The sequence below is a fragment of the Strigops habroptila genome, chromosome 5 (genome assembly GCF_004027225.2).
Source record: "Strigops habroptila isolate Jane chromosome 5, bStrHab1.2.pri, whole genome shotgun sequence".
NCBI lineage: Eukaryota > Metazoa > Chordata > Aves > Psittaciformes > Psittacidae > Strigops > Strigops habroptila.
The window spans coordinates 61,445,799-61,458,843 of NC_044281.2; the positions used below are offsets into that span (position 1 = coordinate 61,445,799).

Below are 13,045 nucleotides of genomic sequence, written 5' to 3' on the forward strand. Positions count from 1 at the left end.
CCCCTCCGCCCGGAGCGAGAGCCGCAGGTGAGGGCTGGGGCTTGCCCGGCCGGGCGGGGGGGGGGCCGCTTACGAGGCACTGCTTGAGGCGAGCGGGGTGGGGGGGGGTGTCTGCGGGGCTTCAGGAGGAACTGGTCCTAAGTTGGTGGGGAAACTTTCTCCCTTCTCCCCTCTTTCTGGGAAAGCTGGGAAACCGGCGGTTTCAGTTCTCTCTCCGCATGTCCCCTTCGCACAGGGGGGGCTCGTTCCTTCCCTTCCCTGGCTGAGAGCCGCGAAAGCCCAAGTTCGGCGCCTAATTAGAAAGAATGGCAGGAAGAGTCATTCCTCTTTAACATCAGCTGTTAATGGCCTCGGAGTTTAGTGCATCTGAGGAGGAAGATACAGGGGGAGAGGCAGGGGGACGGACCGTGCAGGGAAACGGAGGGTCTGAAAGAAGGGGGGGTCTCTTAAGCGTAGTGGAGGAAGAGAAGGAGAGATTAAAGGACGGACGGAAAGGGAGAATTTTAACTTAAAAAGAGGACCTCTAAGGTGGAGTGGGCGGGGAGGGATTGCACTGTGAGCCGACACCGCATTTCCCCCCCGGTTGCCCTGGCTGCCTCAGCCGGGCGGGCTTCGGAGAGGAGCGGAACCGGGGAGCAACTGCGAGGGACAGCGGCAGGCAGCAGAGGAGGGACTAGCGGAGCCGGGATAGAGGGATGGAGGGAGGGATGGAAGGAGGGAGGGAGCTCTTCCGAGCCGCGGAGCGCTTTTCCTGGCTGCCTGTCTCGCCTTCTTCTCTCTCGCACCCTGGTCCCTTCCCTGTTCTCTCCTCTCTGAGGTTCGCAAACCCAACGTCACCAATCAATACGACCCCCGGCTCTGTGGGTGCGTGTGTGCGTGCGTGTGCGTGCGTGTGTGGGAGCGTGTTTGTTGATCCTGACCTGCTGGACTTCAAAAATCTGCCGCTTCCGACTCCCTCCCAGCCTGTAAGTTCAGAATTACAACCTTCTACATCTATGCAAACTTTTATTTATCGGAGAATGCCTTTCTCTAGGAGAAAGAGGAATTGTCACCATCTGATCGGCTAATTTCTGACACGCGGGGCTATACCCCTCCCCCAGCGTGGGGAAAAAATATCTCCCGTGGATCTCTTTGAACTGTGCACAATCCATAACTTTGGCAATGTGTATGTACAGTGTTATTTCTGCAAGGCAGTTTTCCAGGGTTAGGGGAGGTGGTTGCATTCTGCTAAATGGATCCTTTGTGGTGAGTGCAGATTTATGCCCAGTTTTGATTTATAATTAAATTAGCTTCTAATTTGCAATATGTGTGTCTGTGTTTAAAATGTATCTAATCTGTGAAATTGAGGACGGGGGCACTTTAAATTAAAATCTACCTTTCGCCTCAAGGGTTTCTTTATGAAAGGATAGCCGGGAGGGCAGCGTGCAGCAGGAAAGCGGGGCTGTAATTTCCATTAGGAGATGTCAATCAATCCTTTTCAATACATCAATTAATAAATCCGATTGGTGCTGCAGGCTGCCCCCCCCCCCCCCGGGCACTCTTTCTGGCCGGATGGGGAAGTGTGAGGGGAAGGCAAACTTTGGCAGGGAAGTCCCCGTTGGCAGCGCCCGGCCCGGCCCCCCCCTTTCCTCCTCCTCCGGCCCTGAGCTGGGCTCCGGGACCGGCTCCAGCCCCGGCGCTGGGGGCGGCAGGCGAAGCCGGCGGGACTCTCCCCGTCGGCTCTCGGGCTCTGGCAGAGGTAAATTGACACAACCTGAGATACGGTCGTGCCAGAGGCACGGCACGGCGGTGGGGGTGCGCATACGCGGTTAGAGCCGGGCCTGGGACCCCCCGTCTTAGCTGATTTATATTTAGGCTTCACTTTAAACAACACCCCCCTCCCCACACTCCGTTCTGCCCCACGCAGCTCTAACCATCATGGGTTCGTTCGGTTGTTTTCCAAGGGAACCGCAGCACCCAGCTTTCATTTTTCACAATTAAAAAGGGGCCGGGGGTGGGGGGACTCCTCCAGCCTGACAGCTCCTCCTGGCTCTCTGCTGCTGGCGTGAGCCCCACACCTGCAGACCAGTGGGAACTGGGGGGAAAGGGTGTTTCTTTATTACTATTTTTTGTTGTTTTTAACGGGAAAATACAAGGATTCCGTGGTCTCCCTCTAATTTAGCAATGACACCGGTTTTCCTTCCTTCTTACTGGATGTTCAGAAGAACACCAGCGCGGCGGGTAGGCGCTGGCCGGGGAAGCCCGGGACCGGCGACGGGACAGGGCGGCACTGGGGTCCTCCCGCTGGGTCTCTGCCCTTCGTGCTTCCCAGAGTCAGAAAAACCCGACAAACAAAACTAATTCAAGGTGTCGCCTCTCCCTGCCCTCTGAAACCCCAAGCGATGTGAAAAAGACGCTTGGAGGAAGGAAGAGCATCTTCAAATTGCTCCGTAACCATCATCATCATCAAGCTTGTCCGCTTGATTTAAACCCAGCACGAGAGGGAACACGCTGTCACTGAACGCTGTCTCCTCAGCCTCTCCCTCCCCCCACCCAACCACACGGGTTTTACCCTCGGATCTGCGGCTGCCGCCGGCGGTTTGGGCGGCTCGGCACAAGCGCCTTGTGCGTGCCTGGGCGAGCGGGGCAGCGCTGGGCAAACACGGCGCTGCGATGGGGGACATGGGCGGCCGGGGCTTGAGGGCCCAACTTCGCGAGGAACCAAGTGAAAAGAAGAGAGAGAGATTGAGAGAGAGTCTCCCAGGCAGCTTGATCCCATTAGCTCCGTCCTTGGGTTGCATATTTATACGGTCTAGGAGGTGAACAGATGGACTATCAATTTAATTCCATCTTCAACACCATCAGAGATTGATTTTCTACTCGCTTTTAATTTTGCCATAATTAATTAGATCATTACAACTGTTTTCTATTGATCTCCCTATTTAAACCTCAGATGCAAAGGGACTTCGGCAGATCCTTTGAAAACACAGAAGGGAAAAGGAACAGAGGGGGTTGCAAACTTTGTGATGGTTTTTTTTCAGTTTCGGCTTAGAAGATTTTTGGTGCAGAACAGTGAAAAAAAGCCGCTGTGGCCTTTTCTTTTAGGAGGCCTTTTTCGTTGGCTTTAGATTTTTCCTTTATGTTTTTCTGAATCTTTGTCATATTTATCTATAATATACAGCACATATAATAGATTTAATTGATTCGATGATGAAAATACACGCTCGCACGTGTGCGTGTGTATATGCGCATATATACACACACAGAGAACGTATTTAATATTAAGATTTACGGAGATGGTGCACACGCATTTATATATGGGGAATGTATCGACAGAAAAGAGGTGTTTTTCTGAGGGGCGGGTGTTTTCACTTGCCTCCCCTGCTTGTCGCTATTTGTGCACCTCAATCAGCTCTAGACCGGGGACATTTCTCCCTCCTAGTCCGCCAGAACTGACAAAGGAAAACCGGAGCTGCAAGCCTGGTGCCCAGCGCCTCCGGAGGCTTTCTTTCCAAGCCTCTCCCCTTCAGCAAGCGCTTGGCAGCAGCACGGCTCTGTGCTGACACTCGGCGAGGCTTGCATTTTAAACCTCCCTGTCTGTTTTGTCCCCCCAAATCCCTAAATTAAAATCTCCGTTTCTGTACGTAATTTGAGGGAGCCAAACCGCGTAATTGTGCTTTTATACCGCGAGCGGCAGCGCCGAGGAAAACCAAACCTGTCGTCTCCGGCGGGGTTCGTTTGAAGCTTTGTTTGCAAATCATAAAATTGACGACGGGCAGAGGGGGGCGACCCGGAGACCCGTCCGCCGGCGGGGCAGGGCTGGGGGGCACAGAGTCACCGGCGCGGCCCCGGACCCGTCGAGACCGGCCAGGCGCGGGGCTGCCAGAGAGCCCCGCGGCGGGGACGGGCCGGGACCGGGAGCGAAAAAGCCACCGGAGCGAGCAAAGCTCCACGGGGTGGGGAGGGAGGCGGTGGGGGAAGAGTTTAGGCGATCCCCTGAACTTTCTACGGACGGGAGAGACCTCCGGGGCTGGGGCAAATCGCCAAAACCGGAGCGTGAAACCGGCTGGCTGAGGGCGGGTTGCGGGGACTTGCACGGCCGGGCCGGGCGGCGGGGGGCGGCGAGGCAGAGCGGCCGGGGCGGCGGGGATCGGGGGGCCGAGGCTCGGCCCGGCGCCCGCTCGCGTCTGGAGGCTCCGCTGCGGGTCCCTGCGAAGCTCACACGGTAACCACGGTGGGGCCCGGCCCTTCGAGGGGGGCTGGAGCAGGCACCCATTAGGAAAGGGGGGCATTTAGCAGGTGAGATGGCAAGTGTTAGGAGAGGGGAATCTGGCGAGGCGAGGAGGGTGCGTGTGGAGGAGAGCAGAGGCAGGCTGCCTCCTGCCAAAGGAGGGAGTTGGGGGTGACGGTCTCATCCCTCCCTGCTGAATATTCAGCGCCCCCCCGCCCCCCTTACCTGCTCTCCCTGAGCTCTGAGCCATGGCTCCGCTGCCTAATGGCCCGTCTCCCCGGGACGGCTGCAAACCAGTAGATCCGCCGCGGCCTTTTCTTCGCTTCTCTCCTCCCCGCTTGGGTGTCTTGCTTTCCCCCGCTGACTTTCGAGATCTAGGCGCAACCACCCAAAACTAAACGGTTTAGATAACAACACACACACACCAGAGCACCACCACCACCAAAAAAAAAAAAAAAATAGCCAGCCACAGAGAAAGAAACGCCGCTCTACTGAGCCGGGACAGGCTAAAAGGAGGGGAAAATAAATAACAATCAAAGCAAATGCAGCGCTGCTGCTTATAAAAGTGGAGAGGGACTCACCTGCTCCAGTGTACAGGGCTGTGCACTCGGGGAGGAAAGGGGCTGGGGGGGGTGGTCTTGCCGGGGGGGGGGGGCAACGTCTGGACTTTGAATCTGCTTCCCCTTGCCCCCTCCCGCAAACTGGCTACCTGTAGGGAAGTCTTGTTGCAACAGCAGATTAATTTGTTGTCTTATTACCATAAAAATGTGCTCGGAGAGGGGGGACGCGGGACAGAGGAGGAACTTCCTCCAAGTTGAAAAGGGAGGCGGTGGGCTCTTGCTGAGGAGGAAGCGGGCCGGGGCGGGGGGGGGAACCCGGGGGGGTTCGCAGCCCCCGGGGCCCGGCAACCTCCGGGTGGGGTGGCAGGGCCGGGGACTCCGACTTTGGAGGCGGCGGGGGGCAGTCCTGTAAAGTCTGCCCCTGTGAACGCCTGGCTTTGTGCTTCTGTGAGATTATCTATCTGCCCATCCATTTATCTGTTCACTCGTCTCTTCCTTGCTTCTACGGCCGCGTTTTGGTAAAGGCTTTGCGACTGAAAATAAATAATATATAAAACAAAGCTCCAAAGAAAAGAAGAAAAATTCTCAGCGCTAAAGACATCACTGAGCGAATATTTTTCTTTCTCTCTTTCTAACCCCCCTTTTCCATCTCCCCATTGATTGAAAGTCTCTCTCAGCTCCAACAAGGAGTCCCAAGAAAAATGAACCATTCTGCTATCGATTCTTCATTAAAATTACATTTCTGCATTTGCTAAATTGGTTTTAAAAAGCTTCCCCTGTTATTATTGTCTTGTCAGAGCCCGCAGTGCTGGGCAAACAGTATTTAAAAGCTTGGGACCTCTCCAAGATGAGGCTATTGAGGGGTTTGTTGGGCATGTGCTGCTTTTTCTAAAGTGTTTAGGAAAATGTTAAGAACGCGGACTGGCGAAAAGGATGCCCCAGACAAGCGAAGCATTGCGAAAATAAAGAAGGTGGAGGGAGCACTTTCCTTCATAACACTTAAAAATCATCGATTGTCGCTTCAAGTAAGGGAAGAAAAAAAAAAGTTTAATTTTAAATATTAAAATGGGACGGCAAAAGTCAATAATGACAGCAAGGAATATTTTTATAAGAATATATTTATAAGTGGTCTCCAGCCCGCTCTGCAGCAGCCGCCGGATCTGTCTGGAACAGCTCCTCACTCCGCTGCAGCCCGAGCCCTGCTCCTGCCGCTCGGAAACCTGCTTCCACGGGGAGATGTTTGAATAAGTCCCGCTGACCCTCACACGCTTACCGGCTTCCTCCGACCTAACCCCGAGAAACCCCACGGAATCCCCCTCCTCCCTCCCAAACCCGTGTGGGAAAAACCCAGGAGGGACGCTGGGAGATTTACTTTGAATTCTGCAAATCTCTCTCGAAAGAGCAGGGAAGCAGAAATGTCTTCCTGATGTGTTTATCCCCTAATCAGTTCATTAGTTATAAACAACATGACATTAGAAGTTAGGAGGCAGTTGATATTAATTTTTATTTAACTAGTTGATGTTTAATCCGTCACGCCAGGCTGCTTAGAGAGAGCTGCCTGACACAAACCAGTTAGAACTTCATACACCGCGATGATCGTCCCGGCACCGGGACAAAAAAAAGCCGGCGGGGGGGTGGGGGGCGAGAGGCCGGGAAACGGAGGGGAAGGGGGAGAGGGGCAAGCCCGGGGAAGAGGGAAAAGCAGCAAAGGAGGCTGGAAAATTCCTCCCCCCCTCCCCCCCCCCCGAATAAAGAGAGGGGAAGTGGGGAGGATCCGCCAAAAAACATAAGATGTGAATAGGCTCAGGGGGGAAGGGTGAAAAGTCTGGCCAGGAGGCTGAGCCGACCGGGCCGGGAGGAGTCGGAGACCGTGCCAGGCACCCCTGCGGGCAACCGGGCCGGGGCCGGCCGCGGGTCCCGCCCGGCCGGGGGGCAGCGGGGGCTGAGCAGAGCCGGGGGTCGCCGCCGGGGGAGTCCTCCTCTTCATTAAAAGAGGGGCCGGTTAATTAGAACAGGGCTGGCCGAGGGGGAACAGCAACACATGGTGGGGCCGGGATAAACGGGGAGCGGGCTTCTCCCGCCTTGCCGGAGTGTAACAGTTCCCTTTGGTGTCAGTCTGCGACCCTTAACTAAAGAGCGTAAGTGCTACCGCAAACAAACGGAGCGAACGATTAAGGAGGGAAGGCTCGTGGGTGCATTTACGGACACACATCTCTTCCCACCTTAGAGCCGTGCTGAAGTATTACCTAACTCGAGCCTAGAATTACAGACTTTCCAGCTGTAATTTCTTGTTTCTCCCCTTGCAGCAGACCGGTACCTTACAATTGGCTACGGGTACCTGTTTGGCCATGCAGCATCTTTACATACAGCACTCTCTGCTCTTTATCCACTGACCCCACCAGTATATGGAACCCCCGCCCCGCCTTTGCTTCCGAGGTGACCACAGCATTATCCCAACACCTCTCTGTCCTGTGGCGGGACCCCCGGCGCTGCTCCCCCCAGTTGAGTGCTCCTATGCCCCCCCGTGTGCCCGTTCACTCGGCACTGTTCAGGACGTATTAATGTGAGCTGCTATAATTATATCCTCAAGTATTTCACAATTAAAGCCTTTCTTGGACAACCAGGAAAACACTGGTCAGTAGCTGGGTGCATTGCTCACCCTGGACGCCGGTTCCTCCGTCCAGCTGTAGCCGTGTGGCTGTGACTACAGGGAAAGTGTTCCTGCCTACGACCCATATTTTAATATCAATTTCCATATTAATTAATCACCCCATCTATCTGCTGGATAAAGGAAATAGTTCACATTCCGAAGAAAATTGCCTGCTTTCCTGCAGTTAATAGTTAACTTCGGAGTAGAAAGTTCCCAGGGAAATGGGGAGGTGGAGGAGCACAGCGAGCCCCGGCCGCACCCCGGGCCGCGGTACTCCCGGGGCAGCTCTCAGCCCCTCCGCCGCAGGCTCGGGGCTCCGCTGCCTCCGCGTTTGGGGAAAGCAATCGGGACCGGGTGTTTTAAGGAATACGCTCCCGGTGGGGCTGGGGGATGCAGGAGGGAGGCAGGCTCTTTCCCCATAGACCGAGACAGAAAGTGGCTGCAACAGGTAATAGGGCAGACACCAGCGACCCGGGGAGAAAGGTGGCTTTTCAGGGGCGAGGGGAAACGCACGCTGCTTGTCTGTTTGGCTTGAGGGCATCGTGAGGAAGTGGATGCCTTCCCCCTCGTCCGGCGTCTCTTCTTCCTTTCTTCGAGGCAGGGTGCTCTCTGAAGGACAGAAAGGATATTAAGGAGGGGACCTGCTGCAAGACGGATGCAGAGTCAGGGGCTCAGCCCCTGCGCTCCGCCCGGCCGGCAGCCGAGCCCGGGCGGATCCGGCCCCTTCCGAGGGTTTCGGGGTGACCTCAGAGGTTCAGGATGTCCCTGCCGCTGCCTTAGTGCTGGGGTGCCTGGTGCCCTGTGACGGTGATGGTGGAGCTGGGGAGGACACAAGGGAAGTAGAGAGGGGCAGGGGAAGGAGTGGGCCTCCTCGCCGACTCGGGACTGTCTGCAGAGGCTGGAAAACCTCGAACCACCGAAGTTGGAGGGATGCTGCTGGCACAGGCAGAGGCTGCCCCTCTGGGGGCTGGGCTGGGGTAGAGCAGCGCGGTGGGAAGGGGATTGCGAGGGCTGTGTGGTGGGCGCAGTGCCTGGATAGGCCGTGGCCGCCGCGGGATGGGACCCAACGGGCTGTCCGCGGGAGGCATCCCGGGGGCTCCCCAGCCTGCGGGTCTCTCCGGCAGGGTATCGAGATGCTGGCAGGGGGGAAGGGGAGGAAGGGCAGGGGGCAGCCTGTAGAGCTGCAGCGTGGAGCTGCCGGCGGGACCAGGGCGGGACGTGGCGTTGAAAGGAGCGGGCTGGGCGGGCGGCCCTGGGCTGGCCCGGGGCACCAAGGCGGGCTTCTGCGGGAAGCCCGGTCCCCGGCACCGACACGGAGGGAGCCGGGAGGGGTGTTGCGTGTGAGCTCACCCCCGCTGGCCCGGGGGTCTCGGCGTCCCCGCAGCAGGGCGACCCCGGTCCCATTCCCGCTCCCGGCGGGGTGGCCGGGCCGCGCGTCCCGCCAGAGGGGGCAGTGCAGATCGGCGGTGCCGGGCCCCGCCGGGAACGGGGCTCACGGAGCTCCGGCCTCGGCCCGGGCAGGGAGTTCTGCCCTAGCCGCAGCGGGGGGCGGAGAGTTCTAACCCCTCGCTGAGCTGTGGTGAAGGTCAGATTCAAGAGCGCTCCCCACGACGCTTATACGCTTCCGTCCCGTCTCCCCGACCGAAGGCTGCGGCTGGCAGAACCGGGCAAGGTCTCCCGGGGTTCGGGCTACTGCAGCCCCTGCGCAGGGCCGGCTCGGCGCCGGGGCCGAGGGGCAGCGAGAGCGCTCTCCCAGGGTTTGGGTGACGTCGGTGGGATCACTTCTTCCTTCCCTGCGCAGTCCAGCACAAGTTTCTATCCCGAGGAAGGGAGCCGGCAGCGAGTGGCCTGCGGGTGCCCCGTGCTTGAGGACAGCCTGGGTTAGCAGAGACCAGGGGCTGCTCCAGGCCTTGGGAATGTGGGGAGAGAGGAGGGATAGGGACACGCAAGACGGGGGACACCCGGTCGCCGTTGCCAGAACTGAAGGAAGGGAAAGGGAAAATGGAAAATCACGTTAAAGATCCGAGAGGCTGGAGACACAGAGCACGCCCTGTACTAATGTGGAAAAGAAGGGGGAAATAAAAGAAGGATGGAACCAAGCAGGATGATGGAAATCAGGATGGATGAATAGACAGACATACATTGATTTTTACTAATATTAGAGAAAAAAGGGCCGAATAAAGAAAGGGATGTTTAATTTGAAGATGAAAGGAGGACAGATGGACAGAATAGAGATTGAATTTTTATAAAATAAAAGAAAATATGAAAAAAGGGGAAAAGAAAATGAGGGGGAAAACCCCTTTCTAGTGTTCATGGACAGAAAGAAGAGAATGAGGAGGAAAGGAAAAGAAAGAAAATGAAAAGACAAGTAAAAGAAAAGAAAGGAGAAAAGAGGAAAAAGGTTTTAAAAAGCCGTCAAAGAGTTGGTAGGCATCAGAATTAGAACAGAAAAGCTGAAACATTTATGGCAGCCCGCGCCGAGGCGATATCCCCATTGGCATTTTATGGAGCTCCTAAATCTCAGCCTAGTGCTGTGCTGAACTGTAAGAATTATTTTCCCTGCACTTTTCTATTTTAGGTTCACTTCCCGTTTCCACCGCGGGCCCCTCGGTGCAGGGCGAGCAGCGACCCTGGGCTCCGCACACCGCCCGCACAGCAAGTGCCTCCCACCGGGCCGCGGGCAGCGGGTTCGCCCCTCCGCGCCCGGGGGCGCGACAGTTCCTGCCCTCCTGCCCCGGGGGTCCCGCGGCTGCCGGCGGGAAGAGCAACAGTTCCCCGGCACGTCGGGGGAGGGGAAGGAACCGTTCTTGGCCCGGGACGCGGCGTCCCCGGGCCGGGCCGGGGAGGGAGAAGCCGGCCCCGCGGGCAGGCCGCCGGGCTCCGCAGCTCTCACCGGGCGGGGGCTGGGGAACGGCTACAGGAACAACAAAAGAGAGACCTCAAGGTGCGCAGGGCTGAGGAAGCGAAGTGGCTCTCCCTTCCCAGGCAGCCTGTCCTCACACGCCGCCTCCACGTCGGTGGAAAACTCCAAACCTCGGTGGAAAACTCCGATACTCCGGGCACTAATAATGATAAGAGGAACAATAATGACAACAGTGATAATGCGTTGCCGTATATTAAAATCTAGGAAACGAATGACCTCCTACACCCGGTGCTTCCCCGGTCACCCCATCTCTGGGACTCGCTGAGTTTTCAGAGTGTTTCGGGGGCCGGGGCAGGTTTGGGAAAGCAATATTGACTGGAAGAGTAAAAGCCGGGGGAGATGTAACTCGTGTGCCTTTCACCTTATCGCGGGAACACAACCATTGTCCTTGTGACAAGAATCTCCGTTATGGTCTGGGAGCTGCGGAGAAAAGGGAAGTTTGCAGGTCTGTCTCCGTACGCCGCTGTGCCCCCCCTCCCTCTGCCACCCCGGCAGCCCCCGGCCCCGAACCGGTTGATATAAAAGTGTGTGCGAGGGGGATAAAAGTTCCAGTCTCTCATGAGGGGAGAAGGCTGCAGGGGCAGAAGCAAGTTAATTTCCAGCCGATTTCTCATTACTCTTCTTAACGCCTATATGGGAGAGAAAATTAGGCACACAGCACACGTTTTGGCCACTTCATAAAAAATGCAGATTTGAGAGATGATGTGAAGTGTGCCCTCGAGTCAATGATTAAAGATAGCTGACTACATTTTTTTTTTTCCTCTCCTATTTGGAGTTGAAATGAGGAATGCCCCTGAGGTCTGTAGGTCCAGGAAGAGTCCTTTAATAACTGATGAATTGGCCTGAGACCTCCTTCCCCCTGCTTTCTTCACCCCCACCGTCGCACACTGCCTCCCGTCGGGGGAGAGAGGCGACCGGGGCATTATCTCTCGAGTGGGACACGGCCTTGTCACTCCAGCGGGTGGGTGCGGGGAGCCGCGGCCGCCCCTGCCTTGTCCCACTCGTGTCAGTAACTTTCCCTCCCCACCGTCCCCTCGGTTGGTCAACTTTGCCTCCGAGCTGGCCAAGGGACGCAGATTCTGATTCAACAGCGTTAAAGATTTGCACTTAAAAATAACGGAGCGGGGAGATGGGCAGCCTGGAAAGCTGGTTTTGGAAGTGGAGAGCGTTGCGGAAGGGTGATGGCAAGGGGCAACTCTGGTAGCTGATTGCCAAGAGCTGGGTCTTCCCACAAATTTCCTAAGAAAGTTTTGTCACCGAGGAATGCCTGTGGGAAGGGGGGACACATACACATTTCCCCAGTCCTGCCAGGGAGAGGTTTAAGGGCAGAAAAAGAAAACCGTCCGGGAGAGCCCAGGTCTGTCCCGTTTCCCTGTCTGGCAGCTCCAGGGCTGGGCTTGTCGGTGGAGGCAGCAGCCACAGTACTGGGGTGGGGCGGAGGAGGACAGTCCCCTCCGGAAAAGCGCTGCAGTTCTGACTTTCTCAAAGGCATCCTTCCCTGCGCCCCCCTCCGCAAACTTGGGAGGAAGGGAAAATGGAAAGGAAAGGAAAGGAAAGATAGGAAGAGAGGGGGGGAAATAAAATCAAAGCTTTCCAGCCCGCTGGAAGAAGAAATGTGTATTTCTTTTCTCTAAACACTCCTAATTTTTCAACCCAATTGAAAATAATAAAATGTATAAAGAAAGCAGGGATGCAGTTTTCCAGAGCTCAGCTGCTGAATAACTCCTCATCAGCCGCACCGATTTCTTTGATTAATCCCGAGGTCTGAAGTAGAAGCGGTTCCAGTGTGATACCTTACACGCCAAGCTGCTTCTGCTTCCCTACTTTGTTAGACTCGTTTATGCGCTTTTTTTTTTAACAATAATTTCAACTCTTTTCCCCCTTTATAAATCCATTTTTGAAGCGGTACCTGCCCTCTAATTGCCCAGAATAAATGCCTTTCCCCCACCCCGGGGTCTCTAAGCCCGCTCCCCAGTGGGAGGGGGGTGGTGGGCAGCAGGGGGGGGACCGGACCCCCCCAGCTCGTCGGTTCCCTCCCGCTCTGCAGCCAGGAACTTGTAATTGGCATTTCGTGTGCGAAACGGCTGAGACCGACATTCACTCTCTTAATGGGACTTAATGTAACTGTACACGATCCTTTATGCACCTATGTATCTAACGAGTTCTCTCCTTGCCAGACGTATTACCAATTCTCAGATTCCCTGCGTAACTATAACTATGTATGTTACATTCACCACTACGCGCATACACCCGAAATAGATTCGTCTGTGGAGAGGAATACGCGGCAATATATACGAAATGTATAATACAAACCCGAATCTCTATATCAAAATGAAGATACTTTAATTTATCTATATTTTATTGCGTATAACCATTTCTTTTGGAGACAGCTAGGGAGCATTTGATATGTGGGGAGATGCACCTGTGCGGAGATTTGAAAGGGAACGCTCCCGTGTGCTGCACAGCCTGTGTTTATGCACATATATCATATGTATCTCTCTCGCTCTCCCCTCTTGTGCATGTATAAAATATCACCGTGATGCTTTAGAAAAGCTCCGAGCTCTGCACAGTCCTTTACCCCTTTGCCAGATGATGCTGTTTATAAACCCACACCGCTCTGCGAGGCGCTTTGCACCCTCCGCACTAGTTTACACTATCGAGTCATTTATCCAGCTTGCTTTTCTCCCGGAATTACCCGTCTC

At 55.6% G+C, this 13,045-nt stretch overlaps 2 protein-coding genes across 4 annotated transcripts in view; one reads left to right on the forward strand and one right to left on the reverse strand.

The window, feature by feature from the left end:
* PAX2 (paired box 2) overlaps positions 1–4,846 on the reverse strand; it is a 100,579-nt gene extending 95,733 nt beyond the window's left edge. For 2 of the 3 annotated variants that reach the window (XM_030486490.1, XM_030486489.1), the window contains exons 1-2: positions 4,792–4,823; positions 4,436–4,584 (exon numbers count right to left, since the gene is read on the reverse strand). In XM_030486490.1, the coding sequence (XP_030342350.1) occupies positions 4,436–4,460 (25 nt within the window). In that variant the 5' untranslated portion in view covers positions 4,461–4,584; positions 4,792–4,823. Of the gene's footprint in view, positions 1–4,435; positions 4,585–4,791 lie in introns of all 3 variants that reach the window. The other variant, XR_003991460.1, reaches the window with a different exon arrangement.
* A 1,516-nt stretch (positions 4,847–6,362) lies between these two features.
* LOC115608769 (translation initiation factor IF-2-like) lies at positions 6,363–10,688 on the forward strand. Its single transcript, XM_030488090.1, has 3 exons — positions 6,363–6,404; positions 7,605–7,868; positions 9,999–10,688. Exons 1-3 carry the CDS (start codon positions 6,363–6,365, stop codon positions 10,545–10,547), a joined length of 855 nt encoding a protein of 284 aa, XP_030343950.1. The 3' UTR covers positions 10,548–10,688.
* The last annotated feature ends 2,357 nt before the right edge of the window (positions 10,689–13,045 follow it).

Coding starts and splice junctions, on each gene's coding strand:
- LOC115608769 (XM_030488090.1), top strand. CDS start 6,363: ATGATCGTCCCGGCACCGGGACAAAAAAAAGCCGGCGGGGGG. Junction 6,405..7,604: donor AAAAAAAAGCCGGCGGGGGG/GTGGGGGGCGAG, acceptor GCTTTCCTGCAG/TTAATAGTTAACTTCGGAGT. Junction 7,869..9,998: donor ACAGAAAGTGGCTGCAACAG/GTAATAGGGCAG, acceptor TTTCTATTTTAG/GTTCACTTCCCGTTTCCACC.